General features: G+C 46.9%; 1 protein-coding gene across 3 annotated transcripts in view; it reads right to left on the minus strand.

Annotated features, from left to right (window-relative positions):
• The window catches only part of STAT2 (signal transducer and activator of transcription 2), a 49,350-nt gene extending 24,040 nt beyond the window's left edge, over positions 1–25,310 (minus strand). The window contains exons 1-12 of one of the 3 annotated variants that reach the window (XM_053374759.1): positions 25,225–25,310; positions 16,738–16,916; positions 14,848–15,007; positions 12,324–12,422; positions 10,634–10,726; positions 7,128–7,206; positions 5,522–5,604; positions 3,863–4,011; positions 3,622–3,780; positions 3,430–3,522; positions 1,811–1,870; positions 1,642–1,662 (exon numbers count right to left, since the gene is read on the minus strand). In XM_053374759.1, coding sequence (XP_053230734.1) covers positions 1,642–1,662; positions 1,811–1,870; positions 3,430–3,522; positions 3,622–3,780; positions 3,863–4,011; positions 5,522–5,604; positions 7,128–7,206; positions 10,634–10,726; positions 12,324–12,422; positions 14,848–15,007; positions 16,738–16,868 — 1,127 coding nt within the window. In that variant the 5' untranslated portion in view covers positions 16,869–16,916; positions 25,225–25,310. Of the gene's footprint in view, positions 1–1,641; positions 1,663–1,810; positions 1,871–3,429; positions 3,523–3,621; positions 3,781–3,862; positions 4,012–5,521; positions 5,605–7,127; positions 7,207–10,633; positions 10,727–12,323; positions 12,423–14,847; positions 15,008–16,737; positions 16,917–24,796; positions 25,063–25,224 lie in introns of those variants that run through there. The other 2 variants (XM_053374770.1, XM_053374779.1) reach the window with 2 other exon arrangements.
• Positions 25,311–27,372: the final 2,062 nt, after the last annotated feature.

Below are 27,372 nucleotides of genomic sequence, written 5' to 3' on the forward strand. Positions count from 1 at the left end.
ACTATGGCAGACCAACACGGCTACCTTTCTGTAACAAGTTTATAGTCAGGCTGAGTTTTATTGTTATGCTATTCTGCTCAAGAAGGGACGCGGGTGGCGCTGTGGGTTAAACCACAGAGCCTAGGACTTGCCAATCAGAAGGTCAGCAGTTCGAATCCCCGCAATGGGGTGAGCTCCCGTTGCTCGGTCCCTGCTCCTGCCAACCTAGCAGTTCGAAAGCACGTCAAAGTGCAAGTAGAGAAATAGGTACCGCTCCAGCAGGAAGGTAAACGGCGTTTCCATGCACTGCTCTGGTTCGCCAGAAGCGGCTTAGTCATGCTGGCCGCATGACCCGGAAGCTGTACGCCGGCTCCCTTGGCCAATAAAGCGACATGAGCGCCGCAACCCCAGAGTCGGCCACGACTGGACCCAATGGTCAGGGGTCCCTTTACCTTTATTCTGCTCAAACAGCAGAATAGGAAGCACAGCTGCCATGTTTCCTTCTGCTCATGTGCACCAGTTCTGGGGTTCAGCTTTCATGAGCAATGACTTGGATTGAGCCTTTTCTACATCCCAGAAGACACCTCCTTGCTGCCAATTCCCCTACCATGCAAGCGAGCAAATTTCACATCGCCATCTCCAAACTGGTGTGTGTGTTTTGTAGAGGTATTCTGCAACATGCGATTGGATGCAACAATAATACTTTTGTGGCCAATTTGTATTGGACTGTCCAATCGCCATTCCAGCTTATTAGTTGTCTCGCGATGCCCCTCTAACCTTAATTACATTATTGCCGTTTGGAGGGGCACCTGCACTTCAGTGCAAAAAAAGCAAGATAAATAAACAACAACCTGAAACATGTTTTTTTGGTACGAAGAGTTATGGGATTTCAGCAGGAAGTTACAGGAGATGCACTGATTGGAATCAAAGCAATACAGTGGACGTTCAGGTTGCGAACGTGATCCGTGCAGGAGGCACGTCCGCAACCCGCAGCGCCGCGTCTGCGCACGCACGGGTTGTGATTTGGCACTTCTGCGCATGCGCAAAGCATGATTTAGTGTTTCTGTGCATGCGCATGCGCCAAAACCTGGAAGTAACCCAATCCGGTACTTTCGTGTTTCGGCACATCCATAACACGAAAACATGCAACCTGAAGCGTCTGTAACCCGAGGTATGAGTGCATGTCTACCCTGAAACTTTTAGAGGACTGAAAGCAGGGTTTGCATATGCGCATCGCAAAAACATCAAGAGCATAAATAAGAAAGATGGCAAGAGAAGATGCAGAGTTTGGATTTGATATCCCGCTTTATCACTACCCGAAGGAGTCTCAAAGCGGCTCACATTCTCCTTTCCCTTCCTCCCCCACAACAAACACTCTGTGAGGTGAGTGGGGCTGAGAGACTTCAGAGAAGTGTGACTGGCCCAAGGTCACCCAGCAGCTGCACGTGGAGGAGCGGGGATGCGAACCCGGTTCACCAGATTACAAGTCTACCGCTCTTAACCACTACACCACACTGGCTCAAGGGGCCCAAGTTGCTAGGTAAGCAAAAGCCTGCCCCTTCCTCCACCATGCAGGTGCCAAATCAGAGCTTGTACCCCACCCCAGCCTCCCAATGGGCAAGGCTCACTATTTTCCATTGCCTTTCCACAGCTGTTGCTTACCTTTCCAAATTAGCAGCGTTCCTGCAAGAGATGAAGAAAATGAAAGAGTTTTTAGTGGAAGATGACCCAGCCCTACCCCCTCCCCACAAGTCGCACCGCTGCAATCTTCAGCCCTGCCCTTGCGACTATAAAACAAAAATACCTTGGCACTTCACCAAGAGGAACTCACCGGTCGATCTCAATCTTCACCTCCATCGGGTGGTTTCGATCCAGGAGCTTCACCAGGAGCCTGAATTAAGTGGCGACAACAGTTTGTTATAACCCACGAGATCGAAAGTGGCAGGCAGCGGAGTTTCGCTCCGTAAGGGAAAGTGTGAGCCTGGCTCTGTTTCCTCCTTAAATCTCCATTTTTCAGCAGGACGGAGGATGGGAGCAAATGTAGAATTAGTGGGATCTGGTGCCACCTGCTGTTGGCAACCTTGCCCCCCCCAACTACCAGGCCTCACTGACAGTCCTGAACCAAATCTTCCCTGCTCCCTCATTTTAAAATCCAATGGCTTTTAGTGCAATGTGCTTTGCTGAATACGTCTCTTGGATGCATCTAAGCAGAGGCCTCCTGATCCAATCACCTCTTCCATCAGGAATGGCGAAAACAGTGACCATCCAAGATGTTGCTGGCCTCCTAAGTCATCCCTGCGAGGGGGAGGGGCTGGGTTTGGCCTTTCAAATTTCAGTAACACCCTGCGCAAGGCCAAAATCCGGCGCCCCATTTCTCCCTCCCGTTCAGCTCAATTCACTAGGTCGTAGTTGCGATGCACCACAGTGCCCCCTAAGCTCAGTGCCCAGTGGGGTGGAAATGGCTGCACTGCCTTAATAATAATAATAATAATAATAATAATAATAATAATAATAATAAATTTTTATTTATACCCTGCCCTTCCCGGTTCAAAAACCAGGCTCAGAGCAGCTAACAAGAAATTTAAAGCACTTTAAAACACTTAATTATAAAAGCAGCATAAAATACAGTATAAAAACATGAATAACAATAAAAATCAAAAACCAGTTAGATAATCCCCAGGGCTAGCTGGCTGAATTGGTCCTACTTGGGCCAGCGAGGAGGTCAGGAGAGAATTAGCTGTGGGATCCCGGAGCGGGTAATCTTAATAAAAGGGGAGGGGGGGAAGGGAAATAAAAGATCAGGCTGAATTCAAATTAAAGGCCAGGTGGAATAGCTGTCTTATAGGCCCGACAGATGGAGGTTAAATCCTTTTTTATATATATAAAATATTTATTAAAGTTTTACAAAATGAAAAAAGAAAAAGAAAAATACAAATAAAAAAACAGTTCCATCTTTCCATTACATTCTTTCATTTACTTAATTTCCGGACCTCCTCTAACCTCCCTTTTTGTATTCCAGTTTAATTTGTCAGTTTAGCAAATCCTTCCCCTCTTTGCTTATCCTAATCTTTAATCTTAAAATAATGTAACATTGGATTTTTACTTATTAATAGTCCATTTTTTCATACTCCTTATAGCATTATAGCTAAAAACCACATAACTTTTAATCCAACATCATTCTAACATTCCATATGGAGGTTAAATCCTGAAGGGCCCTAGTCTAATGGGACAGAGCATTCCACCAGGTCGGAGCCATCACTGAAAAGGCCCTGGCCCTGGGGAAGGTTAGAACTGCCTCTGCCCCCTGGCCATGCTGACTGGGGCCAATGGCAGCCTGACAAGAACTGGAGAGCCCCAAGCTCTTCCCAACCTCTGCCTAGTGGTTTTTAATTCATTCCAAAATGGCCGCCACCTGGAAGCCACTGCTGGATTAAGGCCCTCTCTCCTCACCTGGCACGGACAGAGAACTTGTTGCTGGTTCTCAGCACCAGAGGCCGGCGGTTGGGCAATGGCATGGAAGGCTGAATCTCCACCACAAATGCACTGGGGAGAAAGCAGAAAGATCTTCAGCACCCACAATCTCCCCCTACTCACTTCCTTGTCTCCCCTTATTCGACGGGTGCCCTCCCTTCCTCTTGGAACCTTTTCAGAAGACAGGCAATTTGCTCTTTCAGCCGCTTCTCCTGCTGGGGCAACTGGACCCGCAGGGGATCTCCTTCATAGGACACCTTCTGGCGCAGCTCCTCCAGGGTGCGAAGCAGCAGCAACAAATGGAAGAGGTTCTCAGCACTCCCGGTGAACCTACGGTGAAGCAAAACAGATGGTAGGAGCACAGGCTGGAGGTGCAGGCGAACTTACTGCAGACCTTCCCATTGAGACTTACCACTTCTCCAGTTCTGTCAAGCTGGTGTCACAATTGTCCCCAATACACGCCCGCCGCTGGCAGTCTTGCCACACCGCTAGCTCTGCCAGCAGAAAGTCCCTCAGGGTATCGGAGCGGCCTAGCAGCTCGTTGATCCTATCCAGCAGTTCCTGGTAGAAAGACTGTGAATAAGTAAGAATGTACCTACAAACACAGAGGCCTAAGTGGGGTGGCAGAGGGGGCAAGGCATCACTGGAGAGGGTCCTACGGTCCCTGGTACAGTGAAGACATTGAGAAAGATACATACCGTATTTTTCGCTCTATAAGACGCACCCGACCATAAGACGCACCTGGTTTTTAGAGGAGGAAAACAAGAAACAAGAAAGCAACGCAAAGCCTCTTGAGCGAAGAAGGAGGAGCGCTCCTGCTGCGCTCAAGAGGCTTTGCGTGGCTATCGCTGAAGCCAGAAGAGAAAGAGGGATCGCTGCGCATCAATCCCTCTTGCTCTTCTGGCTTCTGGGATACTGCGCAGCCTGCATTCGCTCCATAAGATGCACACACATTTACCCTTACTTTTTAGGAGGGGAAAAGTGTGTCTTATAGAGCGAAAAATATGGTACATCGCAAGGGCACAGTGGTACCATGGTTCTGAAATTTAAACCGTCCTGGGAGTCCATTTGACTCCCAAAACTGTTAGAAGGTGTGGCTTCCAATTGGCTGCAGGAATTTCCTGAACTCAAGCGGAAGCCGCGTCGGATATTCGGCTTCTGAAAAGCGTTTGTAAACCGGAACACTTACTTCCGGGTTTGTGGTGTTCAGGAGACGATTTGTTCGACAACTAAGCCGTTCAGCAACCAAGGTACCACTGTGTTTTGGGAAATGATACATGACGAGATAAAAAAAGATGTTTAAAATTAGCATGGGAAAAAACAACAACCCTGAAGTATTTCTGTTAGGGATTTGGGGGGCAGAAATACAGTGGTACCTCGGGTTAAGTACCTAATTCGTTCCGGAGGTCCATTCTTAACCTGAAACTGTTCTTAACCTGAAGCACCACTTTAGCTAATGGGGCCTCCTGCTGCCGCCGCGCCGCCAGAGCACAATTTCTGTTCTCATCCTGAAGCAAAGTTCTTAACCCGAGGTACTATTTCTGGGTTAGCGGAGTCTGTAACCTGAAGCATATGTAACCTGAAGCGTATGTAACCCGAAGTACCACTGTACCCCCCAAAATTGTTATTTATGTATGTAACAACTGCAGCTAGGATTCTTTATGCGCAGAAATGGAAGGCAGAAGAAGTTCCCACCAAAGAAGAATGGGTAAGGAAGACGATGCAGAATGGGCAAAATTAAGAGGATCTCATTATGAGTGTTTCATGGAAGAATGGATGCCTTTCTCAGGCAGTTTAAAGAAATACTATAGTACGATGAGCTCGAGAACAGGATTTGAGCTACGAGCCACAGAAGCGATTAGATTATAATGTTGTGGCTACGATTTGATAGATATGAGACAGGGAGAAGCAGAAGGGGAGAAACAACAACTCCATGGAAAATGGGATGGGAAGTAAAAAATAATAATAAGAGAAAAGACGAAATTGTGATTTTATTGCATGTGTTAAAAATGTTGAAACTTACTAAAATATCATTGGAAAAGAGAGAGAGAAAGACAGTGTTCAGACTCACTTTGCGGCAACGGTTCACATTATTCACCATGTCCTGCAACGCCCGTGTTCTCTGGGCTGCAGCCTCAGGAGTGGTCGTACTTCCTGCAAGAGAAAAATTGCATTTAATACCACGGGTGAGGTCGGCGGTAGCTACTTCCAAGCCAAGAAGGACCCACCGGTAGCTGCCAACTATTGCCTCGGGGAAGTTCGGCTCCTGGCGTCTCGCCAGCCAGCAAGGGTAGGCAGGAAACACAAGGACCATTACGGATGTGCTTCCTTTGTGGGTTCTTTATAATAATTTTATAATAATAATAATGTATTATTTATACCCTGCCCATCTGGCTCAGTTTCCCCAACCACTCTGGGCGGCTTCCAATCAAGTGTTAAAAACTACAGCATTAAATATTTAAAACTTCCCTAAACAGGGCTGCCTTCAGATGTCTTTTAAAGATAAGATAGCTGCTTATTTCCTTCACATCTGAAGGGAGGGTGTTCCACAGGGTGGGCGCCACCACCAAGAAGGCCCTCTGTCTGGTTCCCTGTAACCTCACTTCTCGCAACGAGGGAACCGCCAGAAGGCCCTCGGCGCTGGATCTCAGTGTCCAGGTGAAAGATGGGGGGTGGAGATGCTCCTTCAGGTATACAGGACTGAGGCCGTTTAGGGTGTAAAGGTCAGCATCAACACTTTGAATTGTGCTCAGAAACGTACTGGGAGCCAATGCAGCTCTCTCAGGACCGGTGTTATGTGGTTCCGGTGGCCACTCCCAGTCACCAGTCTAGCTGCCGCATTTTGGATTAATTGCAGTTTCCGGGTCACCTTCAAAGGTAGCCCCACGTAGAGCGCATTGCAGTAGTCCAAGCGGGAGATAACCAGAGCATGCACCACCCTGGCGAGACAGTCTGTGGGCAGGTAGGGTCTCAGCCTGCATACCAGGTGGAGCTGGTAGACAGCTGCCCTGGACACAGACTTAACCTGCGCCCCCATGGACAGCTGTGAGTCCAAAATGACTCCCAGGCTGCACACCTGGTCCTTCAGGGGCACAGTTACCCCATTCAGGACCAGAGAGTTTTGCTTTCAGTCGCTGTTTTGGTGTGACAGTAACTCTCTCTTTCCTTGCTTTGCAAAAAGTCCCGTCAATAAATAAGTCTTCAAAGTGCCTCAATTTAATTTTTTTGTTTATTTGTTGCCAAAATAGATTGGCATGGCTAGCCCACTCGAGTTTGTAAAGGGGAGATGTGAAAGATGGAGGCATCTACAGAATCTAAGCTGGGAGGTTAGAGACACCACAATGGTTTGGCACACAGACACAGACACACAGAGACACACCCACCAGCTGCTTTTTGGAAACATGGCATGAAATCAGAAGACAGGAAGGCAAAGATTGTGGACTTTGCAAGAGAAATCAGGGCAAGTTGTCTGTTTTTAAAAGAGACCATCCCCAGCAATTAAGGACAGTTGAAGAGAACAGTTCTCCTCCAATCTTAGCCATGCCTCTGAATACCAGTTGAAGGAAATGACAGGTGAATGGAGGACTGTGTCCTGCTTGCAGACTCCCCAAAGGTATCTGATTGGCCACTGGGAGAACAGGATGCTGGACTAGGTGAACTCTTCTTGTATTCCTCACCCAACATCTGGTGCGTCTTGTAACGGAAGTCAAAGGCATCCTGCAGATCTTCAAGATGGCCTACGGAACATTTCAGACCCTATGGAGCAGAACCAGGTGGCATTCTCAGTCAAAGTAAGCAACTCCAAACAGGTGGGACCAGGGGTGCCCTGCCTGCACGACAACCCACCCTGAAGAGTAAGGGCTGAACAGGGGCCCATCCACTCCCACACTGAGAGCCTGTCTGTTTTCTAAACAGCCTCGGCCCAGTATACCTGAAGGAGCATCTCCAACCCCATCGTTCAGCCCAGACACTGAGGTCCAGCTCCGAGAGCCTTCTGGTGGTCCCTCACTGCGAGAAGTGAAGCTACAGGGAACCAGGCAGAGGGCCTTCTTGGTGGTGGCGCCCACCCTGTGGAACACCCTCCTATCAGCTGTCAAGGAAATAAACTATCTGACTTTTAGAAGACATCTGAAGGCAGCCCTGGGGGAGTTTTAAATGTTCAATGTTTTATCATGTTTTAATATTCTGTTGGGAGCTGCCCAGAGTAGCTGGGGAAACCCAGCCAGATGGGCGGGGTATAAATAATAATAAGAAGAAGAGTTTGGATTTGATATCCCGCCTTTCACTCCCTTTAAGGAGTCTCCAAGCGGCTAACATTCTCCTTCCCCTTCCTCCCCCACAACAAACACTCTGTGAGGTGAGTGGGGCTGAGAGACTTCCGAGAAGTGTGACTGGCCCAAGGTCACCCAGCAGCTGCATGTGGAGGAGCAGAGACGCAAACCCGGTTCCCCAGATTAGGAGTCTACCGCTCTTAACCACTACACCACACTGGATCTCAATAATAATACAATTATTATTATTATTATTATTACAACCAACTTTTGCCAGACTAGTAGCTGCCTATTCCCAAAACAGGAGTGAAGGGATGCAACTACCCCCTTTTTTAAAAACAGGAGGTTGTGAGAGAAAAACTGAAGTGTGTGGGACAGGGAGTACATTGTGACCTGTGTGGCGACAGCAAGGGAGGAGATGTTATGGCAAGACCTCTAAAAGGCCACCTTCAAATACTGCCCCAGTAAATTCCCATGATTTCTGCCGGGGCAGCATTTGAGGGCCTCACATAAGACCCGCCATCAGTCGCCGCCTCCACAGCCGGGTGAATTGAGGGGGAAGTCTCAGACGGCTCAGCACTCCCAAAGGCATCAACAGGCACAAACAGGGTCTCAACTTTGCACTGGACTAAGGGGCCAACGGAAACGACGCGTTTTCTCTTGGGGGGAGGCTGACAATCCGTTTTTCCAAGCCTATTCCAAGTCAAGTTGTAAGGGTGGGTCCCCCATTATTTACTTTTGAGGGTCACCTTCCCAATTTCCCTTAAGCAGGGGAATGGCCTAGACCAGGAGATATTTACCAAAGGGGCTAAACCATTTCAACACTCAGCCGATTTGTATAGGCCCACAGGAAGTATTTGCTATTCAGGAAAAAAAGCATTTCTCTCTGTAAGCTCCGTTCAAGCTTCACGTTTACCAAACCGCACGTTGGCTCTGCCCCAAGTTGGCGAGGCTCTTTTGACATCAACAGGAAATAGAGCCTTTAGTGTCATCAGACCAGGCCTGCAAAAAGCTTTTCCAGCAGAGATTCAGCAAGCGCCTTCTGTTTCAACCTCTAAACGCCTGCTGAAAACCTTTCGATTCTGGCAGGTTTACGCAGGCGATTCAGAACCCATCTTTCCATGACCGTTAGTTGATGAGCTACAGTTTTATTTTTTGCGTGTGTGCTTTTATTATATGCAGATACTGTTGTAAACGGTTTTGATATTCTTAATGATATAGCGGGATGAATATCTTTCTGTAAATAAAACAAATGAGCGGATCTGAGCTAAGACTGTTTAGAGAAAGACTGTGTAGCTCAGTGGAAGAGCATTTCTGGCACCTCCACAGAGGGCCACTAAATTAGCTGGAATAATGCAAGGCAGCTCTCTGCATCCTGTGGAGCGGAAGCTACTCCCGAGGACTGAGACTTCCCGCATAGAATCGCTGCAGGGTGGAAACCCCTGGTGCTGAGAACACATCTTTGCACATAGAATCACAGAACTGTAGATTTGGAAAGGGACTCCAAGGATCCAACCCCCTGCAATGCAGGAACGAATGCGCAGCGGGGATCGAACCTGCAACCGTGGCGTTATCTAACCAACTCAGCTATCTAGGCTGCAATGAAACCTCTGTACTCCCAGCTTTGCACTCATTTGGTGTGCAACCGGAAACAGGTGGTTACTGAGTGGCTCAGAGCGCTGGTGGAGAAAGGGGGTGCGGTGGGTGCGGCCCACCCTGAGTGTCATCCGGTGGGGGGGAGATTGCTACACACACACACACACACCCCGGGTGCACAGCACATACGCCGCTCCATGCTGGAGCGGCTAGCTCCGTCTCTGGCTCAGAGGGCTTAAGTCCTGGGTCTTTTGCAATGAGCCCTGGATCTCCTGGCCTCCCCTCTCCCAATTTTTCCCATTTGCTGGATGTGCTGCAGGATGCAATGCGGTCAAGACCCCAGTCACCCACCACTTACATCCCTCTATTTTAAAAATTACAATATGCAAATATTATGCAAAGATGCCCATGCCCGGAGAGCCATCTGAACACCCAGCAACATGCCTGGGGGGAAACAATAAAAAACTACCGTATTTTTCGCTCCATAAGACCATAAGATGCACCGAGTTTTCAGAGGAGGAAAACAAGGGGGGGGGGAAATATTCTGAATGAAACAGTGGGTGTATGATTTTTGTGGTTCATGCTGTGGCCACAGACATGTGATTTGACAGTGAGTTTGGGGTAGCCCAATGCAAAAATCCTGAGGATCCATGTGGATCTATGCTTTGTAACCAGGTTTTTGCGCCACTGCGGCCCCACGAATCAGTGGATGTGTGATTGTTTTGGTGCAGGCTATAGCCATGGACATGCTATGTGATCTGATGGTGAATTTGGGGTGACCCAATGCAAAAATCCTGAGGATCCATGGGCTTTTACCTCCCCACTCCCAGGCAGCCTCCTTTATCGCTAGCGTCCCTAATCTCCCTCCCCATTGCTTGCCGATCAGCTGCTCAGTGGCTTTGTTTTAACACTCCCTTCCCTCTTTCTAAAAAAAAAAAGGCACGATCTGCTTTTCGCCCCTGGGCAATTCGGCTCCAGGGACCATGCATTTGCTCCATAAGACGCACAGACATTTCCCCTTACTTTTGAGGAGGAAAAAGGTGCATCTTATGGAGCGCAAAACACGGTAAACTAAACTAAGCCCTACAACACGTCATGGGAGGGGAGGGGGTCTGTACAAATACACTGCATTTATGTCAGCCATAGCTCCTGGCATCTACTGCATGAACAGGATCAGAAAGAGGATCACAGCATATTGCACACAAAATGGGTGGCTTGCAGGATCTGGTGAAATTAACCAAGAATTGGAAATCCCTGCAAAATAACACTGCAATGAAAGGGAAGCAACCCAGCAAGTATTACACAAGCACTCTCACCTGAATAGCCCTTCGCATATCCATGAGCCGGCTCTCAATGTTGTGATGTGGGTTGAGGACCACAGAGGCAGTGGGGGTTGGTTCCACTCGTGCCTGCAGAGGGAGGGAGAGGAAACAAAACAGTCGGACTTGGAAACTATGCACTGGTGCTGAGGATCATCACTGCAGAAGGCACACAGAGAGAGTATGTGCCTAAGATTGCCCATCTTCTCCAGTTCCACGCACACAGAAAGCAAGCCTGTTGTAGAGCCCCAAAGGTGTCAGCCATCTTAAAGTTTCTAGCCCTCACTGTTGTGAAAATTCATTTGAAAAACAAATTCAAAAGGGATTGACCACCTGCACCTTACGTGAACACTTCCATGCTCTTCTTTTTGTCAACCACAGATCACTGCTCTTATTACTCGCTTATCTTGACCATTCTTCTACTCGCTACGGTAACACCAGTGTGTGTGTGTGAGAGAGAGAAAGAGAGAGAGAGAGAGCGCGCAGATTTGGCAAACTTTCCAATGCCAAGCTCAGTTCTAAGATGCAAACTGAAAACATGGATGCAAAAAAGCAAGAAAAGGCATCTCACAGTACAATTTAGTAACTAGGATGGTTCACTTTCAGTGTAAATCAGGGGTCGGCAATGTGTGGCCCATGAGCCGGATGAGGTCCACAAAGACCGTTTTACCAGACCATGAGCCGCCCCCGAACCGAGTGGTGCCGGAAATTACGTCTGCGCACGCACAGATACCGGAAATCGCGTCTGTGCATGTCCAGATGCTGAAAATCGCTTCTGCGCATGTGTGATTTCTGGCGTCTGGGCATGCGCAGAAGCAATTTCCGGCACTGCAGACATGCGCAGATGCGATTTCTGGCATCGCACTGCGCCAGACCAGGCCACAGACAATCTCTGTGGGAGTGATTTAGCCCATGGCAGGTAAACCTTGCCAATTTGTGGCATAAATACAGTGGTACCTCGGGTTACATACGCTTCAGGTTACAGACTCCGCTAACCCAGAAATAGTGCTTCAGGTTAAGAACTTTGCTTCAGGATGAGAACAGAAATCGTGCTCTGGCAGCGCGGCAGCAGCAGGAGGCCCCATTAGCTAAAGTGCTGCTTCAGGTTAAGAACAGTTTCAGGTTAAGTACGGACCTCCAGAACGAATTAAGTACTTAACCTGAGGTACCACTGTACTGAAGAGAAGCATGTGCTGAGAGCAAATGATGGAAGGAGATTAAGGAGGCGGAAGATTCCAGCAAACTAGGGCTGTGACCAAGAGACATTGTGCCGCTCGGAAGGAGGATGAGGAGAACTGTAGCACAAGGAGCAGATCCGGCAGCCCAGCATGAGCTCCAAGTGTCTCCACCTCCATCGTTCTGCCCGGACACTGAGGTCCAGCGCCGAGGGCCTTCTGGTGGTTCCCTCATTGCGAGAAGCAAAGCTACAGGAACCAGGCAGAGGGCCTTCTCAGTAGTGGCACCCGCCCTGTGGAACACCCACCAGATGTCAAAGAGAAAAACAACTGCCAAACTTTTAGAAGACATCTGAAGGCAGCCATGTTTATGGAAGCTTTTAGTGTTTAATAGGTTATTGAATTTTAGTGTTCTGTTGGAAGCCGCCCAGAGTGGCTGGGGAAACCCAGCCAGATGGGCGGAGTATAAATAATAAATTATTTTTATTTTATTATAAGCGAGTTTCTCTTACCCGCGACCCGGCCAAGGCTTCTGCGAGGATCCCTTGCTCTTCTCTCAGCAAGCCATCGATGAAGTTGGCCAGCTGTTCTGGATGATCTTGATATTTGGCCTGAAAGGAAAGGCCACAGCAAAATGACCCAAAATGACATGCAAGCATGCTGTAATAATCAGGTTACAGTACTGACAGGAGGAGGAGGTACTTTCCACATTCATTCAATCATTCATTCAATCATTTATTTAAGCCCTGCTAGAGAAGAATGGGAATTAAAGTTAAGCGAGTACTTGGAACTCGCAAAAATGACCAAATAATTAAGGAATAAACCAATCGATAAACCAATCGATGTAGTCCAAAAGGAGTGGGAAGGCTTTAACACTTGTCTAATGAGACAAGGTTCAACAAGCAAAATATGGTTGTGCCTAGAATAAATCTGTAAATAGAAAAAATGTTTCCTTATACCAAGATGAGGACAGGAATTGATCAGAAGGTCAGTGGTTCAAATCCCAGCAGTGGGGTGAGCTCCCGTTGCTCGGTCCCAGCTCCTGCCCACCTAGCAGTTTGAAAGCACAAAGTGCAAGTAGATAAATAGGTACCGCTTCGGCGGAAAGGTAAAGGGCGTTTCCGTGCGCTGCTCTGGTTCGCCAGAAGTGGCTTAGTCATGCTGGCCACATGACCCGGAAGCTGTATGCCGGCTCCCTTGGCCAGTAAAGCAAGATGAGCGCCGCAACCCCAGAGTCGGCCACGACCAGACCTAATGGTCAGGAGTCCCCTTTACCCTTTACCTCTCCCTGATTGCCAACTGAAAATATATTGAAGATATTAAAGATATATCTCAACGTATACGATAAAGTGGGCTTCAGTCCACGTAGGCTTTTCCCACAATACAACACACACAAATGCACATATACATACAGACTCATCCCATTCTTCCGATTATGAAATTGTTTCAACCAATTTTAATTTTGCACTTTTGTGTGTTTGTGTGTAATAATTTTATTAAATTCTCTGTTTCACAATTTGAAATAAACATTTTACAAACATTAGAATATCCAGTGACTTCCCTTCTTTTCTTTCCATGGTTCATTTTACATATCACATACATCCCTGCATATTTTACTCTAACCATTCAAATCACTGTTTACATCCATCCAAAATTGTTCACTCTGTTGAATTTATCTTAATGCTGCCAGCGTTTTCGGTTCTACACAGCTCTTTTCCATATACAGTGGTACCTCGGGTTAAGTACTTAATTCGTTCCAGAGGTCCGTTCTTAACCTGAAACTGTTCTTAACCTGAAGCACCACTTTAGCTAATGGGGCCTCCAGCTGCCCCTGCGCCACCAGAGCACGATTTCTGTTCTCATCCTGAAGCAAAGTTCTTAACCTGAGGTACTCTTTCTAGGTTAGGGGAGTCGGTAACCTGAAGCGTATGTAACCTGAGGTACCACTGTAGTCAATAAATGTTTCTCAATCTTCGTTAAACTTTAATTTTGCATTCAGTTGGTAAGAAATCTAAGACACAACAACAGTACAATCCTAGGCCTTCTCAACAGAGGCCTCTCAGTTGCCAAATGCCCTGCCACAAAACTGAATTCTGCCAGGATTTTGTTGTTGTTGTTCTCACAGACCTTTTAAACTCTGTGATTTTAATCTCGGGTATTATGCTGTATTTAAATGTGGCAGTTGGACTGCACATTTTTAGGCATTGCGTTTACTTCTCAAGATTTTTAGACTTCACTGATATCTTTCAGAGCTATCTGCCCACAGAAACAAGGAATATCAGAGATTGTGTATATTTGAAAACGTGGGCAGCATTAAGATAAATTCAACAGCGTAAATAAGTTTTGATGGATGTAACAATGGAATACAATGGTTTATAGTTTATATAAAATATGCAGGGATTTATGTTATGCAAGATGAACCATGGAAAGAGAAGAATGGAAGTCATTTTAAGCCTGTTTAAATGAATATTCAAAAATGTAAAACAGAAAATTTAATACAAATTATGGGGGGCGGAGATTCTCCCTCTACAAACCCCCCCAAAAATCTACTCTTGAGATTCCATCAACATATAGAAAACACTGGATGCCCAAGCCATTGTTTCTAGCACCACTGCTACTAAAGTCGTACGTCGGAAGTCGAACGGAATCCGTTCCGCAAATCCGTTCAACTTCCAAAACGTTCGTAAACCAAAGCACAGCTTCCGATTGGCTGCAGGAAGCTCCTGCAGCCAATCGAAAGCCCCGTCAGACGTTCGGGTTCCAAAATAATGTTTGCAAACCGGAACACTCACTTATGGGTTTGCGGCGTTTGGAAGCCAAAACGTTCAAGAACTAAGCTGTTTGAAAACCAAGGTACGACTGTATATAGAATTTCATTTACATGGATTTTGGGGTCTTAAACTGGTTTTTATAGTTCTGTATGCCTTTGCCTTCTCCACGGCCTCTCTTCCCAGGGAAATATTAGTTCTGCTTTGGCTGTTTCCCTACGGCTCAGCCCTCCAATATGCATAAAAACTTAACACCCCGGGCCCATACCTGTAGGTTGAGTTTGGAACGGCGCAGGTTGTGCTTGAGGACCATGTTAGAATTGTTTTCTTCCCCCAAAACGAGACGTCCGAGTTGATCGTCGAGCAGCCCCAGCATGGTGTGGAAAAGGCTGCAAGCCTGCGAAGGGTCGGATCGCGCCGCTTCGTTCCTGAAAGGCACACGAAGGAGAAATGGCAGAGGGAGGGTAAATCCTTGGCTCAAATGCACAAAAACAAGGATATACAGTGGTACCTCGGGTTAAGTACTTAATTCGTTCTGGAGGTCCGTACTTAACCTGAAACTGTTCTTAACCTGAAGCACCACTTTAGCTAATGGGGCCTCCTGCTGCCGCCGCACCGGATTCTGTAACCTGAAGCGTATGTAACCTGAAACGTATGTAACCTGAGGTACCACTGTACAGTGGTACCTCTGGATGCGAACGGGTTCCGTTCCGGAGCCCCATTCACATCCTGAAGTGAATGGAGATCCGTTCCGGAGCCCCGTTCGCATCCTGAAGCGAACATAACACGTGACTGCACGTTTTGCCGCTTCTGCGCATGACATCATTTTGAGTGTCTGCACATGTGCGAGCGGCGAAACCTGGAAGTAATGCGTTCCGTTACTTCCGGGTCAACGCGGAGCGCAACCCGAAAATGCTTAACCTGAAGCGTATTCATCCTGATATAAGACTGTAGATCAAGGTTTCCCAGCTTAGGCCTCCAGCTGTTTTTGGACTATAGTTCCCATCATCCCTGACCACTGGTCCTGCTAAGCTAGGGATGATTGGAGTCATAATTTTTGATATAACCGTAAAAACTACAGTGGTACCTCGGGTTACATACGCTTCAGGTTACAGACTCCGCTAACCCAGAAATATTACCTCAGGTTAAGAACTTTGCTTCAGGATGAGAACAGAAATCGTGCAGTGGCGGCACGGTGGCAGTAGGAGGCCCCATTAGCTAAAGTGGTGCTTCAGGTTAAGAACAGTTTCAGGTTAAGTACAGACCTCCGGAACGAATTAAGTACTTAACCCGAGTTACCAGTGGTTCTTCTAAGTTCTTAGTCTCCTAAAAACTCTCTTTTTTAAAAAAAATCAGTCTTTATTGGTTTATAAACTACACAGACACACAAAGAAAACAAAATAAAATAAAACACACAGCACATAACTCACAAATAAAATGAAATGAAATAAAACAGTACAATACGAAAACACAAAAATATTTCAGCCATCGATTTCCAACCTCCTATGAACTCTCAGCATCCATGACAAAGCAGAGCTCCCATAATTCTTTGGGGGTTATCAAGTGGTATTTTTCTTAAAAAAAGAGGTGCCGGAACTGACCATGAACACGTCCCTTGTTCTCTTATAATGGCAATGGAGCTCACCTGAGAGGTGCCGGAACTGAGTTACGGCTGGGGGGGGAAATGGCATGGGTATATCAGTGTGTTAAATGTATCAGAGCCTGGGACTTGCCGATTAGAAGGTTGGCGGTTCGAATCCCCACGACGGGGTGAGCTCCTGTTGCTCAGTCCCTGCTCCTGCCAACCTAGCAGTTCGAAAGCACGCCAAAGTGCAAGTAGATAAATAGGTACCACTCCGGCGGGAAGGTAAACGGCGTTTCTGTGCATTGCTCTGGTTCGCCAGAAGTGGCTTAGTCATGCTGGCCACATGACCCGGAAGCTGTATGCCGTCTCCCTAAGCCAATAAACCGAGATGAGTGCCGCAACCCTAGAGTCGGCCACGACTGGACCTAATGGTCAGGGGTCCCTTTACCTTTACCCATACATAATGGAGAAGCCATAATGGTGGAGAACCCATAATGGTGATGGTTGGGGGGGGGAGAGAAATAGCCAGGAAATGGGAGTTTCCTTTCTTGACAGCGACCCAAGTAGCATTACCAGTTCTGCTCCTCGATCCAATAGGCAAGGTACTCTCGTACTTCCATGGGCAGGCAGTCTTCAGAATAAAGGTAGTGCACCTGGTCCAGGTAAGATCCACCCAACTTCTGGATCTGTTGCCACTGAGACATGTTTGCTGGCGGGAGAGTCAAGACTGGGCTCCTCACAGCTGACAATGCCTGAGGAAGCAAGTCAGAACATGAAAAGCTTGAAAGGAGTCCTTCATAGCGAACAGAGAACGGACAACAGATGACCATAGCTGTCAACTTACAGATTTGAAAATAAGGGACCAGCAGCCTCGAAAATAAGGGATCAGCAGCCAAAATAAGGGATTTTCCAAGCACAGGTATGTTCACCTTCTGAGCCCCTCCAAGCCAAAGGCAGAAAGCCCAGCCAGCAGCCAAACAAAGCCTCAAGCGGTGGTTCCCACAGCGCAGCAACCCCGCAAAGGGGATGCAGCAAGGAAAACCACCGTCACCTCTCTGCTGGGAAGCGCTGAGCAAAGGCAAGTCCACAGGCAATGCGGCCGATTTGATCGGCACAAGGCATGCAAGCGCTACACCCCAGTCGTTCTTAGACTTCTTATTGGGTGAGCAACGCAGCCAACACAGTTGGAGCCTCCCTCCTCCCTGGCCAGCAGGGAGGGAGAGGAGCTGCTTCCTTTGAAACCTGGGAAATTTAAGGGACATCATCAATAAGGGACAGCAGCAGGACACTGCGCTGGGATAAGGGACTGTCCCGCCAAATAAGGGATGCTTGACAGCTATGCAGATGACGAGAAGAGATGTTTGGAAACTTAAGAGGTTTGGACAGAAGCTTGGACGCAGCGAAATGCGCGGATAAGAATAAAAGGGGAAACGCCTAGTAAAAGCGAACTATTGGCTTTCATATATACAGAAAGAAGGAAAGAGAATTATTTTAGAAATGATAATTGCTGATTTAGTGTGGATTTGATCATTTGTGGAGCAACCTCACTTGTATATACAGCAGATGCTAAAATATTGCATGTGTAGATATTGGCAAGTGGATAGCTGATGGTTAAAGATACTTAAGTCCAAAAACAATGCAGAGTGGATGAAAATTAATGATTTTTTAAAATCAGATTTTAAAAATTTAAATCAATTTTTAAAATATAAATCGGATTTTCAAAATTTAAATTGGATTTTCAAAATTAAATCCTTTTGGAGGAAAAAATCTTTCTAAAGATAGTTTTCTATCTAAGTTACATTATAGTCCAACGGCCATTCATCAGGAAATAAGGATTTGTTTTAAGTTTTTCATGTGTGCTGAAACTCAGTCTAAGGTGTGTGTGTGTGTGTTTTTTAAACCAGTTAAGCACATCATTTAACAAATATGGATACATATGCTATAATGTTATTGTTTTCGTTAAATAAATTGTTTAAATTGTTATAAAGGAAATGATTATTTTTCTCTTTCCAATAAAGTACAGCAGAAAAGTTGTCCAGATATAAACAGTTAACTTATTAAAACTCACAATAATTTCATAATTATCTGCCTATGTATTTCTAATAGTATAACCAAATAAGTCATTTTTTATCTAACTGTAAAAACTACTCTGGAAATTTATTATTCCAAAAATGAAACCATGTGGTTGTAAATATTACGGAAGCTCCTGCAGCCAATCAGAAGCCACGGAACCCGCGTCGGACATTCGGGTTCCAAAGAATGCTTGCAAACTGGAACACCCAATTCTGGGTTTGCGGCATTTGGGAGCCAAAATGTTCGACTCGCAAGGTATTTGGAATCAAAGGTACGACTGTACAGCTTTTGGTGAATGGTGACACACTTCTTTCCCCTGGCTTTGGACACCTGAGATGCATATTTTAAAGACCCACTTTATTTCTGTAATTTTAAGTTGTTCGTTGTGTTTTAATATTAACATTGTGTTTTAATTATTGTAACCTGCCCTAAGGCCCATGGGTAAAGAGTAGGTAATAGATTGTAATAATCATAATTTGCTTTTAGGGGACATATATATTTTTTTTATCCTTACAGCAAACTGTAAGCATTTTATTGTTGTTCTTCCATTACGCTAGGACATGGGTAGACAAACTAAGGCCTGGGGGCCAGAACCGTCCCAATCACCATCTCAATCCGGCCCACAGACGGTCCGGGAATCAGCATGTTTTTACATGAGTAGAACGTATGCTTTTATTTTAAATACATCTCTGGGTTATTTGTGGGGCACAGGAATTCGTTCAATCCCCCACCCCAAAAATATAGTCTAGGCCCCCACAAGGTCTGAGGGACAGTGGACCGGCCCCCTGCTGAAAAAGTTTGCTGACCCCTGTGCTAGAAGGACATGATGCAAACGTTTTGTATATTTCAATTTCTTACTATATATATTTATCTTTATACTTGTACAGCAGGGGTGTCAAACGCAAATTCATCGGGGGCCGCATCAGCAGTTTGGTCACCCTCAAAGGGCCGGTTGTATCTATAGGACTCAATATGCGCTCAATATAAAAACAAGTGGAGGTTTCCTGAATGCATGTAAAGTGGAGGTTTCCTGTGTAGAACGGCCGGCGCCGCTAGAGGGCAGACGTTCTCTGGCTTGTAGGCTGCCGCGCATGCGCTGAAGAGGCGGCTTTCTTGTGTCAAAAAAAAAAAAGTGAGAATAAAAGGTGAAGGCTGGCGGCCGGCGGCAGCTACACGGGCCACATGACGAGGTCTGGCGGGCCGGATTCGGCCCGCGGGCCTTGTGTTTGACACCCGTGTTGTACAGTTTAACATGCAATCTGTTAAATTATTTTAATCTGAACAATTCACAAATAACAAATGCAATGAATTTTTTAAAAAAATTCTTGGCTCTGCAATTTCCCCTTCACTAATAAAAACAGCGACAATAAAACGCTAACATTAAAAAAAGACTCCAATTTGACTTCTGAATCGGAAATCATGACTGAGTTATGCTCAGTTACAAAAGTCTGTTACCATGAGATTTAAGCAACTCTGCCAGTTTTCAGAGTCGAAAACTAAAAGGAGATGTGAAACCAAGGAGAAAATGCCAAGCAATGGGGGGAGGGAGGAAGACAGGACAATTCAAACCAAACAAATAATAATAATCAGCAGCAAACAGATACCACAAGACTTTCAGAAACACGAAAGTTAAGTTCTCAACAAGAGCCTATTCAAACCCAACAGGGTTTAAAAGCAGTCAAAGGGATTTACTTATGCAGAGGTCAGATTATTTATTTGGTTTTTTAAACTGAATACTGCAATTTCATTTTTTAAAAATATCAAAACAGTTTACAGTAGTTAAAATCCAATAGGAAAATTACAAATTAAAATGCAAAGCCTTAGGACTGTAACAAATTCGACTCTCAATGGCTTTCAAAGCAATTGTTGTCAGCCAGGAATTCAAACCAATTGATACTGTCTGGGTTGAGGATCATTGCAGCCAGCTGCCATCTAGTCACATTATGCCTTTCACCCACTTTTCCCTATGGGGCAAAGGAAGGTGCTTCCAGATAGGTGTCCGTTGCGGGATGAATGCCGAAATTTTCACACCGTCTACACATCTCTGTCGGCATCATTCTTCCAGTCCCCTGCCCACCCAACCCTGATTTGATCCAGAGCTGGACCATAAAGAAGGCTGATCGACGAAGAATTGATGCTTTTGAATTCTGGTGCTGGAGGAGACTCTTGAGAGTCCCATGGACTGCAAGAAGATCAAACCTATCCATTCTGAAGGAAATCAGCCCTGAGTGCTCACTGGAAGGACAGATCCTGAAGCTGAGGCTCCAGTACTTTGGCCACCTCATGAGAAGAGAAGACTCCCTGGAAAAGACCCTGATGTTGGGAAAGATGGAGGGCACAAGGAGAAGGGGACAACAGAGGAGATGGTTGGACAGTGTTCTCGAAGCTACCAGCATGACTTTGACCAAACTGCGTGAGGCAGTGGAAGACAGGAGTGCCTGGCGTGCTCTGGTCCATGGGGTCATGAAGAGTCGGACACGACTAAATGACTCAACAACAGCAAATTATTCTGGCAGAAAACCCTACCAATTAAGCAAAAAAATAAATAAATTACCGTATTTTTCGCTCTATAGGACGTACTTTTCCCCCTCCAAAAATGAAGGGGAAATGTGTGTGCGTCCTATGGAGCGAATGCAGGCACCTTGGCTTCGCGGCAACGCGCCTGTCCTGGAAGCCGGAGGAGGAACAGAAGGGTCTCCTTCTGTTCCTTCTCTAGCTTCGCTGAAGGAGCGCTGCGCCTTCTCCCTCTCTGTGCAGCGCCTCTCCTGTGAAGGAGGGGCGCTGCACAGAGAGAGAGAAGGCGCAGCGCCCCTTCAGCGACGCGTCTGTCCTGGCTTCTGCTTTAGCCCTGCGCAGCCTCTTCGGGCAGAGGGAGCCTTCATCCCGCTGCCCTGAAGAGGCTTGGCGCGGTTACCCCAGAAGCCAGGACAGCCACACGATATCCCAGAAGCCAGATCCCTCTTGCTGTTCTGGCTTCTGGGGTTCAGAATAATTTTTTCCTGTTTTCCGCCTCCCAAAACTAGGTGCGCCCTATGATCCGGTGCGCCCTATGGTGCGAAAAATACGGTATCTGCTTGCAACAAGAAACCTGAAAGCACCAAAAACCAGGGTTTTCCACAGAACAAACAGAGCAACCACAGCCCACTTGACCCATAAATCTAAAAATGCTGTTTCTCAAATGGAGGAACAGAACTCCTCAGTTTGCCTCAGTGCCACCGACTGCCCAGTTTTTCTTCCTCACTTTTCATCCCTGGCCACGAGCCATGCCTGGAACTCCTGGCAGGTAAGAAGGAAGGCAGCCAAGAAGAAAGGTCTCCTTCCTCTGAAGTGAAAGTACCAGAGGACATGTTGAAGGAAGAAAGTGAGCAAAAACGTTATTGTTGTTGCAAGCTATCCCAATCTATGAGCGTTGCGAGATTCCAGGGGTTCCGGGCTTCATGAGAGTGTGCTATCTGCATGATATAGGGTTTAAAGGTAAAGGGGATAATTAGGTCCAGTCGTGACCAACTCTGGGGTTGCGGCGCTCATCTCGCTTTATTGGCCGAGGGCGCCGGCGTACAGCTTCCGGGTCATGTGGCCAGCATGACTAAGCCGCTTCTGGAGAACCAGAGCAGCGCACGGAAACGCCGTTTACCTTCCCGCCGGAGCGGTACCTATTTATCTACTTGCACTTTGACGTGCTTTCGAACTGCTAGGTTGGCAGGAGCAGGGACCGAGCAACGGGAGCTCACCCCGTCGCGGGAATTCAAACCACCGACCTTCTGATCGGCAAGTCCTAGGCTCTGTGGTTTAACCCACAGCTCCACCCGCATCCCGGATATAGGGTTTATTTACACATATATACGGCCTGAGCCTATGATGGAGGGGTTCCCAACATTCACATCCCCAAAGGGTTTTGTTCCTTCCATCGCCGCAGCCTTGGGAGTCAAACAGAAATCACGCATCCCTCTCAAATGTTGCTCTAACTCTCCGGCTTACTGCTTTAACTTCTAGGTCACATCACCGCAACTCAGCTCTAAACTCAGGCTTCTTCCTTCTATCTATGATCCCACCCATTTGACATTTGACAGAGAGCTCTTTTCCTTTTGTATCCCTTAATGGCCCATCGCCCAGGCCAGGGGTCAGAAACTTTTTTAGCTGTGGGCCGGTCCACCTTCCCTCAGACCATGTGGTGGGCCGGACTATATTTTTAAAAAGTTTTTGACTCTGAAAACTGGCAGAGTTGCTTAAATCTCATGGTAACAGACTTTGGTAACTGAGCGTAACTCAGTCACAATTTCCGATTCAGAGGTCAAATTGGAGTCTTTTTTTTAATGTTAGTATTTTGTTGTTGCTGTTTTTATTAGCGAAGGGAAAACTGCAGAGCCAAGAATTAAAAAGGAATATTCATAGTGCAATATGGCATCCATTATTTGTGAATTGCTCAGATTAAAATAATTTAATAGATTGCATGTAATAGTAAGAAATTGAAATATACAAAACGTTTGCATCATGTTCTTCTAGCACAGGGGTTAGAAACCTTTTTCAGCAGGGCGCTGGTCCACTGTCCCTCAGACCTTGTGGGGGGCCAGACTATATTGTGAAGAAAAGAAATGAATGAATTGCTATGCCCCCCGCAAATAATCCAGAGATGCATTTTAAATAAAAGCACACATTCTACTCATGTAAAAACATGGATTGAGAAGGCGACTGGGCCGCATCCAGCCCCCGGGCCTGAGGTTGCCTACTCCTAGCCCAGGCTGTCACCTCAACACAGGAGGCTAGTCTAGTTTATATTTTAATACTAAGTGAATCCAAGATTCACACATACAGCCTACTTCCTACCCACACCCTAAAAAAAAACCCCTCTTAACAACATATTTACGGGACCACTTCTCCTGGTATGCCCCGCAGAGGACCTTAAGGTCCATGAATAACCATAGTTTAGAGGTCCCGGGCCCTAAGGAAGTCAGATTATCCTCCACCAGGGCCAGGGCCTTTTCAGTGATGGCTCCGACCTGGTGGAATGCTCTGTCCCATGAGACCAGGGCCCTGCAGGATTTAACCTCCTTGCGTCGGGCCTGTAAGACAGAGCTATTCCGCCTGGCTTTTAATTTGAATTCAGCCTGATCTTTTATTTCCCTTCTCTTCCCTCTCCCTCCCCTTTTATGAAGATCACCTTCTCTGAGACCCCACAGCTAATTCTCCCCTGGCCTCCTCGCTGGCGCAATTAGGACTAATTCAGCCAGTTAGCCCTGGTGATTATGTAATGTTTATTAGATGGATTTCCCCTAAATTGATTTCTGAACTTTGAATTTTATTGTTATTCATGTTTTTATACTGTATTTTATGCTGCTTTTACAATCAAGTGTTTTAAATTTGTTGTTAGCCCTGAGCCCGGTTTTTGGACCGGGAAGGGCGGGGTATAAATAAAAATTTGGGGAAATAAAAAAATAAAAAAATGGGGAAAGAGTGTTCTGTTCCAAAGTGGGAACAGAATGAAAGGGGAGAAGAGATAAAAAATGCTAAGGGAGGCAGAGGTGAATGTAAAAGGTCCACAGGAGGGATGAAACAAATTGGACGTTTCAGGGGGCGTGGGGGGGGCAGATAAGGTATAAATGGAGTCTGAAAGGAGAATGAGAGATGGAATTACTTGTGAGAGACATTGGGGGGGGGGGGGAGAGAAAGACGTTTCCACTTAGAGCTTCACTGTCTTAAATGGGGCCACAATATCTCTGCATTCAATTTAAGGAAACCTCAGCTATGGGGCTCCTTGTCACAAGGAAAATGCAAGTTCCCTGAACAAAAAAGCAATGTCTGCAATTGGCAGCTGGTTCTGCAGAACTCTCCTGCATCTGGTTCTGCCCCTGTACCTCCATTTTCTGGCTGTAAAGTTCTGCAAGGGGGCCCTGGGGCAGACCACCCCCTCCAGAAACTGCGCTTAGTTGAAGATGCTACCTGCCCTTGACTGGAACCCTAAAACAAAGCAAGTTTTCACAAGAGGACTTTCCCATCCCTTTTCCACCTCGCCAGGACCACCTGCGTGACCCCAGGTAAAACACTCTGCAGAGCCTGGGGTGCAGTTTCCTGAACAATGCGAGACAGGGGTGCAAGGAAAATCCCCTTCCCTGAGCTTCCTGAAGTTACGGTACCTTCTGGTCAAGGCGTTTTTGTTTTGTTGTGTTCTGAGACTTCTGCGAAGGGATGCGGAGAGCGTAGGACTTGCCAATCAGTAGGTCGGGAATCCCCGCGATGGGGTGAGCTCCCGTTGCTTGATCCCTGCTCCTGCCAACCTAGCAGTTCAAAAGCACGTCAAAGTGCAAGTAGATAAATAGGTACCGCTCCGGCGGGAAGGTAAACGGAGTTTCCATGCGCTGCTCTGGTTCGCCAGAAGCGGCTTAGTCATGCTGGCCACATGACCCAGAAACTGCACCGCAACCCCAGAGTCGGCCACGGCTGGACCTGATGGTCAGGGGTCCCTTTACCTAAGACTTCTGCAATGGTCTGGGGTCTCAGAAAAAGCCACAGACATACATAAAACCTAATAAAACATTACACCTTACAACAAACTTCCTTATACCTTCAGATACCGTGCTTGCAACTTAAAAATCCCGAGCTCAGGGGTTTATTTGTTGAATTGCGGGAGCGAACGGAGCTCATCGCCCCGTGGTTACAGATCCACAAGCTTTTATTATTATTATTTTTCTGGACTTCGCAGCAATAAAATGCATTTGGGGCGGGGTGTCGCTGTGGTTACCATTCCTACTGTGAGGCAGCTGGAAGCCAGAAGTCCTTGCCGACCTACTGCAAGCAGCCCAGGTATCTGAGAGAGCCGCGATCTTCTGCCAAAGCGGAAACAGATCCCAAGATCCACCTGGCAGATCAACAGATCCACCTGCCCAGTTGTGCTCTACGACTCCCTCCCACCCCCTAAAACGCAACTCATCCGATCCCAAGCTGGCCCTCTGCGCCCCCAACCCCAGCCTGGTACCCATACATTTCTCCTACCGGTGCAAAACCGCAAGACCCGGCGCTCAGCCGCCTTCGAGAAATGTTATTTCGCAGCTTGCAATTCCAGGGAGCGCCTTCGCCTCCCTCCCTCCCTCGGCGCCGGAGGAAGCGGCGGCTTGGAATGGAGGTAGGCGGGGCATAGGGCGCTGCCCCGCCCACCGCTCTGCGCGATTGGACGGAGAGACTCAGCGGCCCTTAGCCACGGAGGGAGGGGCGACCCGAAGGAGGAAGAGCCGCCGAGAATTTCGATTTCCCAGGAATGACGTCGGCGACGGGGCGGGGACTGAGCCCTGGAAAGCCACGCCGGCCCGCCCACCAGCCTTAGTTGGCACGTGGGTTCTGCATTGGCTGGTTTATTTGCATTTGTTTAATGACTCCTAATTTTTTAAAAAAGAAATTAATTAGTTAGTTAATTATATTAGTCCTTCAACTTGCCCAGGGCAACCTAATAATAATAATAATAATCATCATCATCATCATCATCATCATCATCAGCTTTTACATTGGTACCTTGGGTTAAGTACTTAATTCATTCTGGAGGTCTGTTCTTAACCTGAAACTGTTCTTAACCTGAAGCACCACTTTAGCTAATGGGGCCTCCTGCTGCCGCCGCGCCGCCAGAGCACAATTTCTGTTCTCATCCTGTTATGTACTGAGTTGAATAGGATCCAAACTGCAGCAGTCTGATTGGTCCTAGAACAATAGGATCCAAAAGGCAGCAGTCTGATTGGTCCTAGAACAATAGGATTCAGAATGCGGCAGTCTGATTGGTCCTAGAACAATGCAGCAGTATGATTGGTTGGCAGGAACCACCCAATCATGCTCCAGATAGAAGTGAATCCACAACCTGATTGGCTTACAGTAGAATTCCGGAATTAGCCAATCATGTGCAGCCCATTGTGTAAATAATGTATATAAAGCAGATACTTTGAGGGGACATTCATTTATTCCTCCTCACCACTAGGAGCTGAATAAAGAGCATGAAATCACTTTGCGACTCTGAGTATATTTCACATCCTGAAGCAAAGTTCTTAACCTGAAGCACTATTTCTGGGTTAGCGGAGGCTGTGACCTGAAGCGTATGTAACCTGAAACATATGCAACCCGAGTTACCACTGTATTTATATACCGCCCTCCCCGGCCAAGACTGGGCTCAGGGCGGCTATCATCAAATATGGTATAAAACAATGGTAACAAATATGGTATATTAACAATGGTATAAAATTGAACAAATTACCTCCTAAAAACAAGTCAGGATCAAATTGAAATCTAATTACAGTGGTACCTTGGGTTAAGTACTTAATTCGTTCCGGAGGTCCGTTCTTAACCTGAAACTGTTCTTAACCTGAAGCACTGCTTTAGCTAATGGGGCCTCCCGCTGCCGCCGCACCGCCAGAGCACGATTTCTGTTCTCATCCTGAAGCAAAGTTCTTAACCTGAAGCACTATTTCTGGGTTAGCAGAGTCTGTAACCTGAAGCGTATGTAACCTGAAGCGTATGTAACCCAAGGTACCACTGTAGATGGCTTTCCGCAGGATTAGGGTCTGTCTTACAACCAGACGAACAAGCAAGAAATACACCCCCACAGAGATAATTAAAGCCTAAAAAGGAAAGAGGGTTGCATTAATAAACACACCGCCTGCTGCTGAAAGGCATAGCTTTGTTTAATCGGCCAAAGACCTCGCTCAAGAGGAATGTTTTTGCTTAGCCCCTCTCATAGCTGTCAACTTTCAGATTTGAAAATAAGGGATCAGCAACCTCGAAAAGAAGGGATCAGCAGCCTCACCTGTCCCGGGGATAGTCTACGGGATATCTAACAATCCGGGATAGCAGCGGGAAGCAGCGGTAAACGGCGCTGAAATAAGGGAATTACCCGCAAAAAAAAGGGAAGGTTGACAACTGTGGCCCCTCTCCAGCTAGCTGCCTGGATAGCTCAGTTGGTTAGAGCGTGGTGCCGATGATGCCAAGGTTGCAGGTTCAATCCCTGTATGGGACAACTGTATATTCTTGCATTGCAGGGGGCTGGACTAGAATGATCCTCAGGGTCCCTTCTCATTCTATGTGATGATGGTGCCAGGCATTGGAGCCCACTCCTAGGGACAGAGATGTGCCTTTGCCCCCCCCCCATAGAATATTTGAAGGGGG

Source organism: Podarcis raffonei, chromosome 2 (genome assembly GCF_027172205.1).
Source record: "Podarcis raffonei isolate rPodRaf1 chromosome 2, rPodRaf1.pri, whole genome shotgun sequence".
Classification (NCBI taxonomy): Eukaryota; Metazoa; Chordata; class Lepidosauria; order Squamata; family Lacertidae; genus Podarcis; species Podarcis raffonei.